We start from the raw sequence: 17,368 nt of genomic DNA, 5'->3' as shown, positions 1-17,368 counted from the left end.
ATTTTCAGAATTATATTTGTCCTCTCCTTTCACATCAAAAGCCCTAAACTACCAGGGGCTTCCTTTATCTTTCCCTCTCCTCTCCTCTCCTCTCCTCTCCTCTCTACTCCTCTCCTCTCCTCTCCTCTCCTCTCCTCTCTTCTCCTCTCTCCTCTCTCCTCCTCTCTCCTCTCCTCTCCTCTCTTCTCCTCTCTCCTCTCTCCTCCTCTCTCCTCTCCTCTCCACTCCTCTCCTCTCTTCTCCTCTCTCCTCTCTCCTCCTCTCCTCTCCTCTCCTCCTCCTCTCTCCTCTCCTCTCCTCTCCTCTCCTCTCCTCTCCTCTCAGGCTTGTAAGTGTCTGGGTGGAAATCAAAGTGCATTAAACATTAAATATGCTGTCAAGAGGCAGAAGTCTCTCCATGCTGATGATGACGGGGAAAGTAGGGCAGTGAGGGAAGAGGTATGGATGGAGAGGAGGAGGAGAAGGAGAATGGACACGGATATGCAAAGATGGAGGGAAAGACAGATGGAGACAGAGACACTGAAGAAGCTGTGAGAGAGACACAAGAGCACATAAATAATCACACATATTGGATTTGGAAAACATCTTGGTGTGAGGAGTGTGTGTGTGTGTGGTTAGGTGTGAGACGGACGAGACGTGCCTGGACAGAGTGTATCCTAACCTGCCTCGTGTGGCTGAAATCAGATCCCTGAACCACACACAGAAACGCACACTGAACAGATTAAACCTGCTGGCCAGTTTCACAATATAAAGTTGGTAAATATGTCTCTATTTCTGCTTTTACTGTAGGAGTTTTTGTGTCTGCAAGTGAGAGACAGAAACAAAACACATTTAATTCCAGACTACACACTAGCTCTCTTTCTCTATCCTTCTCTCTTCTCATTTTGTCCATAACAAACCATTTCAACAATTGAGGCGTGCTACAGAATTGATGCTAGTTGCACTACAAGAAATAGTAAAAATGTATGACCAGCAAGAGAGAGAGAGAGAGAGAGAGAGAGACAGAGAGATTGACTCAGCTGAAAGGTTAAAGCAGGCCTCACTCTCTCTTGTTACTATGCAGACTAGCGAGATAGAGCAGTCCCCCGCTGCCACAGGCCATACTCTCTCAAATTCAAAGTCAAATTTGCTTTAATGGCAAACCAGGAAGAAACCAGTGTTGCCAGAGCAGCAGAGCAGTACAATATATTTGCTACAGATCAATATTTTCACATTAAAATCCCTTCCACCGTGTGTGTGTGTGTGTGTGTGTGTGCGTGCGTGCGTGCGTGCGTGCGTGCGTGCGTGCGTGCGTGCGTGCGTGCGTGTGTGTGTTCAGCACCAGGAGAGTTGGTGTGTGCTGCGGTTTAGTACTGATTCTGCTCCTGAACGCAAACCTGTCACCCTACGATGAGTGTTAGCAGAGTTTTATACGTGAGTAATTAATTGTAGCCTCATTTACGCAGCTAAACATAATGATATAATAAATAACAAGCCCAAATGATAAAACTGATGGATGCTACGTAAACTGTTATTCTGACTTGGGAGCATTCACACGTTATTACAAGTTGGTTACCCCCCATTGCTAGCCTTGTAGTCACACCAGACATAAGGGAAATTATGCCTAAATTTGCTATTTGTATCTTGGGTCGAGCATATTGTGTATATTTTTTGTGGTTCATTCATAACAAGTGAAAATAACAAACCGTATATAGCTCCTTTACAATTAGCTGAATAGATTGTGTTTGTGTATGTCTGTATTGATATTATTTGGATGATTGCAGTCATTTTGCTACAGGTTTGTTGATACCTCTGTACCTGTATTTGACAGTTAAGAGGTCGGTCTGTACAACATGACATGAACACGACATAAGCTCAGCTTAGAACAATCAATGGAGACAGGAAAACAAGACTAAGAGTCTGCAGCCATGCTAGTGGCTCTTTGAGGCTGTACAGTGCTGTCAGCATGCTCACATGCTCACAATAATAATGCTAACATGATGATGTTAAGCAGGTATCATATTAACCATGTATGTTCACCATCTTAGTAAGTGTTTGCTAATTAGCATGAAACACTACAGAGGCTGAACAGAAAGTCCTTATTTTTGGTCATAAACCAAAGTATTGGACCAACAGAGATTTTGACCTGATGATGCTGCTAGATGAAAGGTCAGCAGAGCGAAGGTGAGATATTTCAATAAAAAACTAAAATATCCTCCTCATGGTGGCGCAAGAGGAAAAGTCAGGGGATCCAGTAACATGTAGAATTGTACCAAACAAGCCTCTGTGTTTTGTGTTTTTTTTTGGAGCTGACTAACAGCGGCTGAGAAGTCTTGTCTTTATGAAGTTGCTGGCTAACATCTGTATAATCTGTATATTGGCTGTGTGGGACAAATAAACGCAAACTGTAAAAACACCAGTGGTCAAATTGCTTGAGGCCAAAATATGCTTTCTGTTCAGTTTAAACACACCTTAAAGGAATTGGAGTGCGCAGGATCTGCCGGTATCTAGCAGTGAGATTGCAGAGTGTATAGGATTGCTATGGTTGTCGACGCGAAAAACGCGAATGGCCCTTTCTAGAGCCAGTTGTTGTAAGAGTAGAGTGTGCAGTCTGTGTGTATGTGGGAAGTGAGTGGTGAAGCAAGAGAGAGAGAGCGGCTGCGAGGGGGGCGAGTAATGTTATCGACTCCGGCCCAAGCAGGAAAAGTTAACCGTGTTTGGTTTGTCTGTTCTGGGTTACAGTTAAAACATGGCGGTGCAACGTGGCGGACTCCGTGGAGAGGACCCGCTCCCTATGAAGATATAAACGGCTCATTCTAAGGTACCTTATTTTCATATGATTATACACTAAAGAAAACATACTTATTAATATTATATTCCATTTCTGCCGATAGTTCCCCCTAAATGTTACACACTGTTCCTTTAAGGGCTTTTTCAAACTTTATGCTTTTACTTTTATGCTTTCATGATAACAAGACCAGGAGTAAGATTGAAAGTTTGGACCGCTGATGAGAGGATGCACACAAAACAAACAGCTGTTGGTTTTTATTGCCACTTTTAGGACCAGTCACGTTCACTTCTTGACCAACAACTTGCGTACAGAGGGGATTTATCAGAGCTTTCTGCTGCTGCTGGAGATATGATTGATGAGAGCAGTAAGACTGAAAAACCAGTGAGCTAAAAGAGGCTAAAAATCTGCTTGGATCTGGCTTATAATTCCCTGTGGGTTCATGCAAGCTGTGAGCGACCCCCCTCACGTTACACAGTCATTTGATTTCTTGTAAATGTAAAACATATTGATTGGTAGAGGTTTAAAGATGTGACATTTTGCCATGCTGCCTACACCCGCTCATGTGTTCGAAGCATCTTGTCCATCATTACTGTATGTCTTCATGTACAGTGCCTTTTTACTGTGTTTGGCTGCTTTCTCGTCATTCAGTCATTATATATGATACATGGTCCACCCTTACTGTATTTATCTGTATATATATCAGACATATTCTTCGTCTGTATGACGAGGCTTTGTTTGATTTTGTTAATATCTCTGCCATATATGTTGTGAAGTACACCAGCGTATGTGCATGTCGGTGGTCAGATGGCTGTCTGCTGTTGTCCCCTCAGTGTCATCAAGTGCAACTTTTAACAGAAGGCGATGGTCAGTTTGTTATGCCGCTTGTTGTTCTTGTTGAATCCTCATGGTGTGTCAGAGACCTCTGCCATAGTGTCTAAGCCTAAAGGTCTTTATTCTCGAACCCATTTGGATGGTTAAAGCCTCAAAATAACACATATTCTATGCTTGTCTCAGTTGGACGGGAGTGTGTGTGTGTGGTTCCACCGCAAATTGACCGACTCTCCATTAACTGCTTAGTTGCCGGGCAAGTTGGGGAGAATTACAACATATAAGTACTGCACTTATTTATGTTTTAGTCTTTTATTTTCTGAAAATAGGAAGAGATTGGCTTCTGTCAGTGGCTGGTTTGCCAAGAGCTCTACATCAAAGTGCGTGGGATTAGATACTTAATACTTCAGTTTTTTATTTGTTTTTTGCGGTGTGGTGGCATTTATGTCAGCATTTGCTTTTAGCAATACATGACAGCATCAATATCTGCACTGTATATAACACTAACCACGAAAAAAAATAATATATAGGAAAAAGTAATGGTAGCACAGCTTTCTAAAGAAAGTTGCTGAAACAATTAGTCGACCAGTCAACCAGTCGATATACAGAAAAACAATCTTCCAATATTTTGACAAACAATTAATCATCATTGTCACCTTAAAAGTAAAAAATGCCAGACGTTCTCTGGCTTCAGCCCCCCCAAATATCAATACTTATAGTGTACTTATCTTTGGGCTTTGGGAAACTACAAACGGCATTCCTCATTTCCCTCCGAAATCCCACGAGCCAAACAATTAATGACAATTAATCAACAATGAAAATAATCATCAGCTGCAGCCCTAAATCAAATTATAGAGGCACAACCAAGATATCAATATTTGATTTAGTTTTGTGGTATGGGATCCCACCGCATGTTTGGTTTACCTTCAAGTATTAGGTCCAAAAAGAGACTGGTTGCCAGGTAAAATAAATGATCAGTATATATATTTCTCTGTACCACTGCAATACAGTTTGGGACTTATATCAGCATTTGTGTCATTCAAGACAGACACAGTGCAGGAAAGTGCAGGAAATATTTAAAACGAATCATCAAACAAGCTGAAAGGTGTTGACAGTTACCGCCATGTGTCAATGGATAGCTACTATTGTCACTACTGCTAGTGCCAACAGATGACTACTAGAACAGACTGTTTGAACCAGTTTTGATAAATGTCCAACACAACACATTGTTTTCCATGAATGTGACCGACACAAACTGCCTCAACACCATCTGAACACTGCCTACTGCTACGATCGGGATCAATCCAAGTTAGCACCATATTGACTGCCTTGAATCTTGATACACTCTACGATGAAGCGAGGAAACTCTGTTGTCACTGACATTCAATATCAGTCTGTGTGTGTACACACAGAGATATTCAGCTCCTCAGGGTTATTGCTGCCGTTTGAGAGCAAGAGGGAAGATAATAGCCCTTTTGAAAGCTGCATAAAAATAGCAAAACTTTGGTGGGCATCCAAGTGTGAGCATTGGTCTACAGAGGACTCAAACTCTCCCTGCAACCACGATGGAGTCCCGCACAGACAGCCGAAGAGTGTTTTCTCAGCTTACTCAGTCATTTTTTCTCGACAATGTGGTGAATGAAATATCTAATGTCCAAAATAGAGATGAAGGATGAATGAAAATCGCAGATGTTGATTTACCAAATGATTATGCTGGTAACTTGACTGACAAGAACAAATGTTAAGGTTCACAGTAAAACACAATAAAGCCAAACAATGGTAGCATGTCTATAAAGGCGCCTATAGACTGTGTTCATCAAAGTCTTGATCAAAATCTGTGTCAGACTGTCAATTTTGAGAAACCTCGGTTTGTGTGATGGGTATTTGGTACTTGGTACTATTATGACCATAGACTGTATATATAGATTGACGACGCGTCTCCACTTCCTACCACTGTACAAAAGTGAAGCCAAAATATCCCCAAAACGGGAGCTGCCTTCTTGAGAATTTGACGTAATTTGGAGCCGGAGTCTGCGCAGTCATTATCGGGTGGCTGGAGCCGCGGTATCTAGGTCCCGCCCACACAACCGCTCGTGCCTATCACAAGCAAAGCACGGCCGCGGCTTGCTAGCGTGAGCCACCTAGCACCACGGTAGCTGTTTGTAACTGAACAACACAACAACTAAAAATAATATCTCTATAACTACATTTAGGATCAGATTGACATATGTTCTATTACGCAGACTGGTGATGTATTATGGAAAGTCAAAAGTTAAATCTCCTCTCTCGTAATTCCAGAGCCTCTGGCTGCCCGACTCCTTCACTCAGAGCAGCTGTCAATCACAGCTGTCAATCATGACATTTCACCCCCTTTTCATAGCATCAAATAACTAATTAAAACCAAATTTATCAGAAAAATGAACATGAACATGAATGAACAATGAACATACATCAGTGTGATAAGAACTACCTAAAATAACAGAAACATCTTTGGGAAATATGTATTTGACTTTTTAGTTTCATTCTTCATATCCCATCCGCTAACATGGAGGAGGCGGGTTTTATGACCTATACTGCAGCCAGCCACCAGGGGGCGATTGAGATGCTTTGGCTTCACTTTTGGGTCCATCATTACAGTCTATGGTTACGACCTAAATAGAAAAAAAATAAATAAAAAAAAACGCCATATACTGCCGGCACCAAAAAACTCAAAAGAGGAAGAGGAGGGGATTGTGCAGCCAGTTGAAGTAAGGGAGAAGAGGGCGACATAAAATTCCTGTTTTTAAAAGGGAGTTTGTGATACATTTTTACCACTAGCATTATATAGCTCGCCAGTGTGTTTTCTGCATCATTTTAAGCTTTATTCTGTTTGTAGACACAGGTCACATTGTGAGTTTTACATTTCTGACACTGCCTGAGTTTTGGGTCAACAAAGCTTTAAATTGGCCAATAGTGGATTTGTCTAACGGCATGATCGAAGACCACCTCCTTTTTGATTGACGCATTTTTCTCAGGGGTGTCAACTTTTGCCTGGGACAGCCCAGAATCACACAGTGTAAGGGGGATTTTTAACCTCTCAGATGGTTCATTTGAATAGCCTAATATTTAGAGGCTTGAAATGGTAAAAGTACAGCATTTCAGAAGAAAATTCTTAAAAACAATTTTGTATCAGAATTAATGTTTTTTCTAATTTCCTACCCGTGCAACCCACCAGATTTATCTCACAAGCTCCTGCGTGAGCCGCACGATGGCATTCTCGGGTTTGAGATTCACAAAACTCTTGGAAAAGCATGTGCTAAGTGACACTCATCTTGTATGTCTTGACTGGCTGCAGGGACATCGAAGCACAATCCACTCAACAAATCAATATTACAGGCAGGTTTTCTGAGCACAACAGGTGTAACAGACAGACCGGTCTCTGGGTTTTTTAGCGTCGCTGGTAGATTTAAGGAGTTCAGAATAGTGAGATGTGAGACGTGTTGTGTGGACGGAGACTTTTTGGGGAGTGTTGTTCTGCACAAGGACTTCAGCGTAGAAATTCAAATGCCTGTCCCTTTCTGCTAGACATCTTATCTCACACAGTTTAATTCCAAGAGACGGCGTATAGTCTTCTACACCAGAGCCTCATTCATTCAGATCCACAGTAAACAGAGCGATACAGTAAGACTGTTTTATGTAAGACATCCTCCCTGACACATATGTGGTTGGGGGTTGGGGGGGTAAATCTAAAAGAGGGAGTTCATGAGCCTACACTAGCTTTAGGCCCCAAAATGCTCTTTGGTTTGTCCCAGATTATGATAACCTATACAGCAGAGATGAATCCCTGCCGCACAGAATTGGACTAAAAATCACCGAACGGTATCGTGTAAAATTCAAAAGCCTCATAGTGAAGGGACTGCAGAGGACATAAATAATACCCTGTACAGAACACGCTGTTACATTGAATCTCAGACACTCTCATTGATGCCGATCAGGCTGGTTTTTATTAATGCGATCCGTCCACAGCCGACACCTGAACATCTATCTAGTCATGATCAGGTCATGTTTACCCTGCAACATGCACATCTGGATTCATTATTGATGCTGTGTTGGTGCCGCTGCATGTGGAAAGGGTGGGTTTTTTGACGCACGGGGAGTCGCCTCTGAAAACACACTCACACACACACACACACACATTTATGCACACATCTCAAAACCCTTTTATAACACATTCTCGAGCTTGATTATATTCACATCCGGAATTAGAAGAGGCAACCTTTTTTTTTTTATGGCATCTGAAAAACAGCGTCTGAACATGCTTCAGGTGTGCTGCTACCCGCAGTAACGAGACTGCGATGCTGAGCCAATGCAGCGGCAACACACGCCCCTCCACACACACACACACACACACACACACTCGTCGTCGACGGACACACACATCCGAGTCTGGAACCGCCAAATGAATGAGCAGTCAACACATCCTGCTGCTGTGAAAATGCATCTAGATGTTGCTGGATGGTCAAATGTGCAAACGCAGCCGTGTGACACATTTCAATGGGGGGTGGTGGGGGGGGGGGGGGGGATGAGAGCGTGGCCGCGTGCGTGCGTGCGTGCGTGCAGCTGGGTAAAAATACATTGTGAGGTGGTCTCCTCTTCGATGCATGAACATGTATTATATGAATGAATAAGATCACACATTGCTCAGGTGTACATCATGAGAGGGTTTTTTTTTTTTTTAGTAAGGTGGCACACATAGAGACTTGGTGGTGGTCTACTTACGCACTGCCTCCTTTTTAGGGTCTAGGGCACTGGCAGTCTGCTGGATCTGGCCTATTTTGTTCTGGAGGACCCAGACCCGCTGGTTGGTGCTGATGATGTCGTTCTCCAGCTCCTGAAATAAGGAGCAGGCGTGCCGGGCCAGGTCGGACAGCTGTCGCAAGGTCCGGGACAGAACCACGTTACTGATGGCACACAGGTCCTCGAACATCACACCTTCATCGGGGATCTGGTGCCTGCACAGAAGCTGCGGCTCCACAATCCTTTTGGCGAATGGCATTATTTATTATGCACGCCAGAAATAAGAGTAAAGTGTAAATTCCCACCCGCCTAGAAGAAGAAAAAGGGGGAAAAAAAGGTAGGGAACAAGACAACATCCAGATCTATAAATCCACGAGAAACCCCTGATGAGGAGGTTCGTTTCTGGGCCGACCCGCGCGTTATTTCCCCGGATCCCCGGGCGTCAATCCAAAGTTCCCAGATTCTCCTTGAGATCCTCCATCCTGCTGCTGGTTTCTGGGGGATCACTCACACTCCCCGCTCTCACACACACGCACACACATGCACACACATGCAGGACACAGCTAAGCCCAGGTCAGTCAGTGGTGTGAGGATGCGTGTTGAGTCTGCGATCATGGGTTGCCTCCGTGCGTCAAACCAGCCACAAGCGTAAAGGAAACACCTCGAAAACCTGTCAAAATAAGAGCCGAGGTATATGGGAATCCTAAGCAATGATGAAGAGGGGAGGGTCTGCACAATTGAGAAAAAATACACAAAACATAGGCATTGATAAATCCTAAAATGACACCATAAAGAATATATCGAAAAGGCCCACATTTATATATACGAACATCATTTTGTTTAATTTTCCATTTTATTTATTTATGTATTTATTTTATACATTTTGGAATTTATTTATCTTAATTTTGCATTTATTTTTATTTATTTATTTATTTTTGTATTTATTTTTAAATGTATTTATTTATTTATTCATTCCTCTATTTATGCACAAATTTCCCTTTGCATTTCCCCCCTTATTTATTTCCCCAAACTCATTTATTTCTATTTTCTTTTCTTTATACATTTCTTTATGCATTTCTGCCTCATTATGCAAATGAGGGGGCTGTCACTCAACGTGTGTCATGGGGTCAGAGAATATAGGTTATGTGAGAAGGGTTCCAACTCCAACACTTGTTGTACATATTGTCAAATATGTAGAAAGGTATCCACATTGGGTTGCAATCTTGCAAAGTTGTAACCAGTAAGACTAAGACCACATTTTTTACAATGCAATTATAATTTGAATCCAAGTAGGCCTATCCCAGACTAGTGCATTAAATGTGCAGCAAAGAGGGAGATTATATCACTGTTTACAGGAATGTCCTGTTCCTGGCAAAGCACCACCTGCTGGCATCAGAACACAGTGTGACTTCAGTTACTGAGTAACTTAGAAATTACTATAATTCTGGATTAATGACATAGAAAATCCTCGCTGCTGATATTTATCATCATTATACAATTTAAGGTCAATGGCTGCATATAATAGTTTTAAAATGGTGTTTTAAATATGCTTGGCTTGCATGCTCAAAGCTGATCGACTGTTGCCCGACTGCAATATGTTTTGCTCTTCGTCAGCTACTGTTGTCGTCATTTGTTCACGGTTGGCAGAAGTTAGTACTTGGTGTGTAAATGTGTAATCTGTAAATATGAAACACCTTCCACAAATAAAAAAAAGATTTGTAAACTCACAAAAATATTTTGCAAATATAAAACAGATCTGCAAATAGACAAACAATTCCACACATAAAAAAATATCTGTGAATACATTAAATTAATTTATAAATGAATGAAAAGCATTTGTGAACCTGACCTAACATTTACAACTATATAAATATTGTTTCACACTCAGTCTGCACGACTGAAGCTTTTATTTTTTAGGGCTGTTTTTGCTTTTCCGGTCTTATTGTGGTTGTTTTTTTGTGGATTGACGCAGCTTGTCTCTATGGCCTGAACAGTGTGCAGGCTGAGAGGATGAGAGAGGAGACTGAGGTAAAACCCGGAGATGTGGATATGTGTGGACAGGGATGTTTCTCATCATGTCAGAACACACTGACAGAGAGGAGCATTTTATTGCAAGACAAGAATTTATTGAGACTTTGCTATTTGACCCTTGTGTGGGTGTCTGTCTGGTAAAACTGAGGACTAAAACTATGAGACAAAAGTCCATTCTAAATAGTTTTCAATATCAAACTATTGCATATGCTACCGCCTGGACAAATGGAGGTTCATATGGATATCATTTGCTCATAGGAGCAGACAACCAAACTCAACTTCTACTTAAGAATTTATTTCAGGTTGTTAAAAAGTCTAGTCTATAGACTTTAATTAGTCAGTTTGATCTGGAAACTGTAATGAACTTGTTATTAGCATTTAATCCCTGGGGACCCCAGGCCTTCTTTACCAGCGCAAAAAACATACTTAACATTGTTTTATTGCATTCATAGGATACTTCATATGGAGGACAGAACCTGCCAAAATAAAAAAATGAATGAATAAATAAATAAATGACTCGATAAATAAATAAATATGCCATAAAATGTAGCAAAAATAATATTAAAAATAAATGTAGCCATTCATTTTTGATAAAATTTGATATAAATTGATATTTCTGTTTTAATTTGCTTCTTTATTTATTTATCTTTGTATTAATTCCCTTATTTATTTACTTTTCTGTTTAATTTTCCCTTTTATTTATTCATGTATTTATTTTGTACATTTTGAAATTTATTTATCTTAATTTTGCATTTATTTTTATTTATTTATTTATTTATTTTTGTATTTATTTATTTTTAAATACATTTATTTATTTATTCATTCCTTTATTTATGCACAAATTTCCATTTGCATTTCACCCCTTATTTATTTCCCCAAACTCATTTATTTCTATTTTCTTTTCTTTATACATTTCTTTATGCATTTCTGCCTCATTATGCAAATGAGGGGGCTGTCACTCAACGTGTGTCATGGGGTCAGAGCATATGGGTTATGTGGGAAGGGTTACAACTCCAACACTTTTTGTACATATTGTCAAATATGTAGAAAAGTATCCACATTTGGTTGCAATCTAAAGTTGTAACCAGTAAGACTAAGCCCACATTTTTATAATATATTTGACCCCATGCAATTATAATTTGAATTCAGGTAGGCCTTCGCCAGACTAGTGCATTAAATGTGCAGCAAAGAGGGAGATTATATCACTGTTTACAGGAATGTCCTGTTCCTGGCAAAGCACCACCTGCTGGCATCAGAACACAGTGTGACTTCAGTTACTGAGTAACTTAGAAATTATTATAATTCTGGATTAATGACATAGAAAATCCTCGCTGCTGATATTTATCATTATTATACAATTTAAGGTCAATGGCTGCATATAATAGTTTTAAAATGGTGTTTTAAATGTGCTTGGCTTGCATGCTCAAAGCTGATCGACTGTTGCCCGACTGCAATATGTTTTGCTCTTCGTCAGCTACTGTTGTCGTCATTTGCTCATGGTTGGCAGAAGTTAGTACTTGGTGTGTAAATGTGTAATCTGTAAATATGAAACACCTTCCACAAATAATTTGTAAATAATTTGTAAACCTACAAAAATAGTTTGCAAATATAAAACAGATCTGCAAATACACAAACAATTCCACACATAAAAAAATATCTGTGAATACATTAAATTAATTTATAAATGAATGAAAAGCATTTGTGAACCTAACCTAACATTTACAACTTTCGAACAGACATTTGTGAATCCAGTTTTTATTTGTGTATTGAAAGGGCATTTGTGGATCTCAATGCAGATTCGCATTTTACACACACAGTTTTGAGACAAGTTGGGCGACTGTGGCTCAGAGGTTAGAATAGGTCGTCCACCAATCGGAAAGTCGGTGGTTCGATCCCCGGCTGCTCCGGTCACATTTCGATGTGTCCTTGAGCAAGAGACTTAACCCCAAAATGCTCTCGAAGGCATAGCCATCGATGTGTGAATGAGTATTTAGATCCTGATGGGCAAAGTTGGCACCTTGCATGGCAGCTTCTGCCGCCTCTTCAATTCATTCTGTATTATGGTCCAAACCTGCTTTCCTGAAATGTGGCAATTTTTATGGAAGATAAATGTTTTGTCTTTCGATAGCTTCCATGTCATGTGACTTAGTGTTTCTAAATCAATATCACAAATCAATACTATATTGACCTCTTTATATTGAATTTTACTGCTTCTTCTGTTTTATATGAATATTTTTATTGAAAATTAATGTGTCAACGTCAACATAAATATAGTGATGACGTCTTGACGGATTCTTCCATCGAATGCAGATACATAGTACAATATTTTCTTTGTAATGTCTTAATTAATTTACTGTAATAGTGTTAGAGCCAAAATAGGGTTTTTGTTATTGTGGTTGAATAAATGTAATTTATGATGCTGTTAGATTGCTGCTAGACCGCCCCGTTAATACAGGTGTGGGCCTCCCTTTGTGTGCGGCAAGTGGGAGAGCAAATAGATTTTTGACGGCAGTGAAAATGTTTTTGAAAGGCTAAACACCAACAAATATGGATTGAATCAGAATACTTTGTTAGATAAAACGTGAATTTTTTAAATGATTAAATCTATCTTTCTTTCAATAAATGTTGACTTTTGGATTTAACAATGAAATGTTGTAAATGTTTGGATCACACGAGTCGGAAACGATCCTACGCAGCCAGCACTGGAATCTAAATCTACAAATAGTACTTAGAACTTACTATTATTAATACTAATAATATTAATGTAGCTCAATCTCTTAGACGATTTTATAAATGATCCAGTAAGTGTGTTATTATGATTTTAGTTATACATGTGTAAATCTAATTTTGACAACCTATTGTCTACGTTATGTACTTTTATGTGAGTAACATTAACTTGTTAAGTTAAGTAACCTTTTAAATGCAAGACTTTTTACTTGTAGCAGAGTATTTTTACACCATAATATTGCTACTGTTATTTAAGCAAAGCATCCGAAACAATCGCTAAGGACATTTAGTCAAGTACTGTACTTCAATTTCAAGTTACCTGTACTTTATGTGAGTATTTCCATTTTAATGCTACTTTACACTTCTACACCGCTACATTTCAGAGGCAAATATTGTACTCTACTTTTTACTCAACTACATTTATTTGAGAGTTATAGTCATTTTGTCACTTACATTGGAACCACATTAAGAAGAGATTGCTTCACAGCTCATATGGACAGCAAGAACATTTACAGCAACTAATAATAATTTGAATGTACATATTGGCATGTACGTATTGTTTAACAGTCAGACAGACTTGAAAAATGTGAACCTATCCTTTAATGAACATGATATTACTGAGTATGTCCACAGGAAGGCACTGTGGCATCAAGTTAATGTTCCCAGGGATGTAAAACAGGTGCACTGCCTTTGAGAGGATTTGCTGCTCTGATAGAAACACCATCAATGAGGATAGTAATAAATAGATAAAATACAAAAACAAGCCTGAATCTGAGCACTAATGAGCGTCAAGCTAACAGATGAAATGGTAACCTGAGGTCAGAGTACTGGGAGATTTCTACGATACAAAACCAATTCTGATTCTGATGTCTTTATTTTATTGATGTTTTAGTAGGTTATTGATTAGTAACAGAGAAAGAGTATTAAATAATCTTTTGCTGTATGTAATAAATCGAAATAATAAACCTTGCCCTCGTGGCTGATTTCTTATCAGTGTTTAGGGCCTAACAGTGCGTGACTTGCATTTTATCTGTTGCTGGTAAATCCAGTGCCACCAGATAAGAAGGTTAGAGGCTCGTCTAAAGCTATTGTTTCCTGTTTCCTTGACTTTTCTCCTCAAAGGCTCATGTTTGCTTAAGAAATGAGACTTAAAATAAAACAATAGAAAAAACAAGGAAACCAAGCGTATATGAGCAAAAACTTTATTTTTCACATGATTATAATAATAACTTTATTTATATTGAACTTGAAAACAAGGGATACAAAGTAAATAAATTCAAAAAGATAAAAACAACATCAAATAATTAAACAATTACAACAAATTCCATCATTTGAGAAAAAGACATAAGATAAAAAAATAGATATAAGAAGAGATTTAAAAGAAGATATTGTCTTATATTCCAAAGGAGCAGTGAGTGGAAACAATTTCTTCCACGGTTTGCTCATCATTTAATGTTTTTTGGTGGTTTTAATGTACTATGAGGTGCCGATTGATTATTTTATTTATGGTAATTTAGTCATTTGGTCATCCTGCTTTTTTTACTTTTAATTTTATGCCAAAAGATTTTCATTTATGTTTTATCACTTTGACAGGCTGATGGGAAGCAGAGAGAAACCTTATCAAAAGAACATATTTGCTCACTACGCAAATATAACTACCTGTTCACCTACAAGAGATTATGGGTGTATTTTGCGACTGATAATGTATCACAGTATAACATAGACTCCCCCCTATATGTGCAGACAGCCCAGTGGCGTTCACTGTTCCTCCAACATCCTATCTGTAAATGAAAACTCAGATACACCCTCACCCTCATTATGGCTCTGCTGTCCAAAGGCCAAGGCAGCGCTGAAGGTTATTGAAACTGTATAACAGTACAGCGTCACTCCTTCTCACAGTTAGTTTGTGTGTGTGGATGGAACTGAAGCAGCCAAGATGTCTGCTCGGGTTCTTTTAGCGTTGCTGACTGTGTGCTGCGCTGTTTCAGCTCAGACAGATCTGGAGAGTGAAGCGAAGGTGTTCCTGCAGAAGTTCGACGAGGAGGCCACTAAGCGTATGTACCAGTACTCGCTGGCATCATGGGCCTACAACACCAACATCACCCAGGAGAACTCAGACAAACTGGTAAGCATTCTTAAAGTACAGACCGTGGAGCTACTGTAGATTGACCAATGCTCACAACAGTATCTGTCTTTTTTGATTCTACCTAGTCAGTAGAGGGGCAAATTTGGGGCAAGTTCTACACCCAAATGTCAGAAGAGTCCCTGAAATTCCCCATCGACCAGATCAAGGATACAGAAATCAAATTACAGCTCATCTCCCTACAAGACAAAGGCTCTGGTGCTCTATCCCCGGATAAAGCTGCACATGTAAGACTTTTTGTCAAATGTCATTCTGTTATAGATATCTGTTTGCTTTAAAATGTCTTCTTCTCATGTTTGTAAAAGCTGCAAAGACACATCTTCTGGTCTACTTCCTCATTAACCTAAACATGTTATCCTCGTGTTTTCTTTTAAATCTACTTGTAGCTGAGTAAGGTCATGAGTGAGATGAGTACAATCTACAGCACGGCGACGGTGTGTCTCAGGGACGACCCCCTTAACTGCCAGACTTTGGAGCCAGGTACGACTCTGTTAATAAGGACCGGTCATGGCGACGTCGCTGCCTGCTACTGTCGGCCAAAGTCAGATAAAGCAGTTTATAATTAACATAGTCACTGAGACAATGGAGAATGTCTTTTATTAAAGTTTTTGAACAGAGGTTTTACCAAGATGTTATCCACTGTGGGAGTTATGTTGTCAACACTTTTATGCTGTTTAGTTCTTTAATTTTGAATAAAAACACATTTAAATACAGGATCAAACATGCATGTTTCCAGTGGTGGAAAGTAACTAAGTGCATTTACTCAAGTACAATTTGAATGTACTTGTACTTTACTTAAGTATTCCCATTTTATAGTAAATATTGTACTTTTCACTCCACTATATTTATCTGACAGCTAGAGTTACTGGTTACTTTTCAGATTAAGATTTACATTAAAAAACGATGTGATGCGTTTATAAAATGCAACATATTGTTAAAGATTAAACAAGTGGTCCCTAGTCTTTTTGGGAACCAGTTGGGAACCACTGGACTAAACTACCAAACTGTATATAAAGTAGATAAACTAGCTTTACCTCGACCAGCTACAAGAGGAAACCTCAGCGTACATACATCAGTATTAACAATCTAGTCATATACTATATAGTTATATATCAGGTACAGGCCATTTTTCAGATAATACCTTTGCACATTTACTTCAGTAGGACTTTTAATGATTTTTACCTATTATAGAGTATTTTTAGAATGTTATACTTTTACACACCACTATCAAACGGTGGTGGAAGAAGTACTGAGACTGTTTACTTAAGGAAAAGTAGCAATACCATGATGTAAAAATACCCCATTACAAGTAAAAGTCCTGCATTCAAAATCTTACTCAAGTAAAAGCAGAAAAATACAAGTAGCAAAATGTATTTCAAGTATCAAAACTAAAAGTGTATATATACTTTTAATTTTTATACTTACATTTTGCTTTATTTATAATTGTAGTGAGGTAAAAGTACAATATTTCTCTCTGAAATGTGGAATAGAAGAATCAATTCTCATAAAATAGCACATTACTTTACACCACTGCTATCATACTTTATTTAGTGCAAACTTTCTCCTTGATGATTTTTTTTTTTGCACATTTGATGAAAAAACAAACATTTATTCATTAGATCACTGACTTGCGTGTTCCTCTGTTTACAGTCCTAGAGGATGTAATGGCCAACAGCCAAAACTACGTTGAGCGTCTGCATGTGTGGGAGGGCTGGAGGAGAGAGGTGGGGAAGAGGATGAGGCCTCTCTACGAAGACTACGTGGATCTGAAGAATGAAGCTGCCAAACTAAACGGTGATACATCTCATAAATAACACATACCATTTTATGTGGATGTTTACTTGTGAGGATGTAGAATGTTTTTAATGAGTGAATAAGACAATATAAGATAAGATAGACTTTATTGTCCCGAAGGAAATTTGTCTTGGACACATACAGTACAGTACAGAATGACATGCTCTTGTTGATTACTTGTGGAAACTTAATATATATCAAATAACTACTACACTTTCATATAATCCAGTGGAAATACTTTGTTTTGAATATAAGACGAAGGAACTATATACTGTAGATATGAGCTCATACTCTAGATT

At 39.0% G+C, this 17,368-nt stretch overlaps 2 protein-coding genes across 7 annotated transcripts in view; one reads left to right on the top strand and one right to left on the bottom strand.

The window, feature by feature from the left end:
* The window catches only part of nhsb (Nance-Horan syndrome b (congenital cataracts and dental anomalies)), a 71,112-nt gene extending 61,818 nt beyond the window's left edge, over positions 1-9,294 (bottom strand). For all 4 annotated transcript variants that reach the window (XM_037748140.1, XM_037748156.1, XM_037748150.1 and 1 more), the window contains exon 1: positions 8,357-9,294. In XM_037748140.1, the coding sequence (XP_037604068.1) occupies positions 8,357-8,633 (277 nt within the window). In that variant the 5' untranslated portion in view covers positions 8,634-9,294. The remainder of the gene's footprint in view (positions 1-8,356) is intronic.
* The window catches only part of ace2 (angiotensin I converting enzyme 2), a 28,191-nt gene continuing 13,577 nt past the window's right edge, over positions 2,755-17,368 (top strand). For 2 of the 3 annotated variants that reach the window (XM_037748187.1, XM_037748195.1), the window contains exons 1-4: positions 14,630-15,257; positions 15,344-15,502; positions 15,662-15,755; positions 16,926-17,069. In XM_037748187.1, the coding sequence (XP_037604115.1) occupies positions 15,069-15,257; positions 15,344-15,502; positions 15,662-15,755; positions 16,926-17,069 (586 nt within the window). In that variant the 5' untranslated portion in view covers positions 14,630-15,068. Of the gene's footprint in view, positions 2,801-14,629; positions 15,258-15,343; positions 15,503-15,661; positions 15,756-16,925; positions 17,070-17,368 lie in introns of those variants that run through there. The other variant, XM_037748206.1, reaches the window with a different exon arrangement.

The sequence above is a fragment of the Sebastes umbrosus genome, chromosome 2 (assembly GCF_015220745.1).
Source record: "Sebastes umbrosus isolate fSebUmb1 chromosome 2, fSebUmb1.pri, whole genome shotgun sequence".
In the NCBI taxonomy this organism is placed as follows: domain Eukaryota; kingdom Metazoa; phylum Chordata; class Actinopteri; order Perciformes; family Sebastidae; genus Sebastes; species Sebastes umbrosus.
The sequence above is the reverse complement of the archived record's forward strand: the minus strand, read 5'-3'. Positions and strand labels throughout refer to the sequence as shown.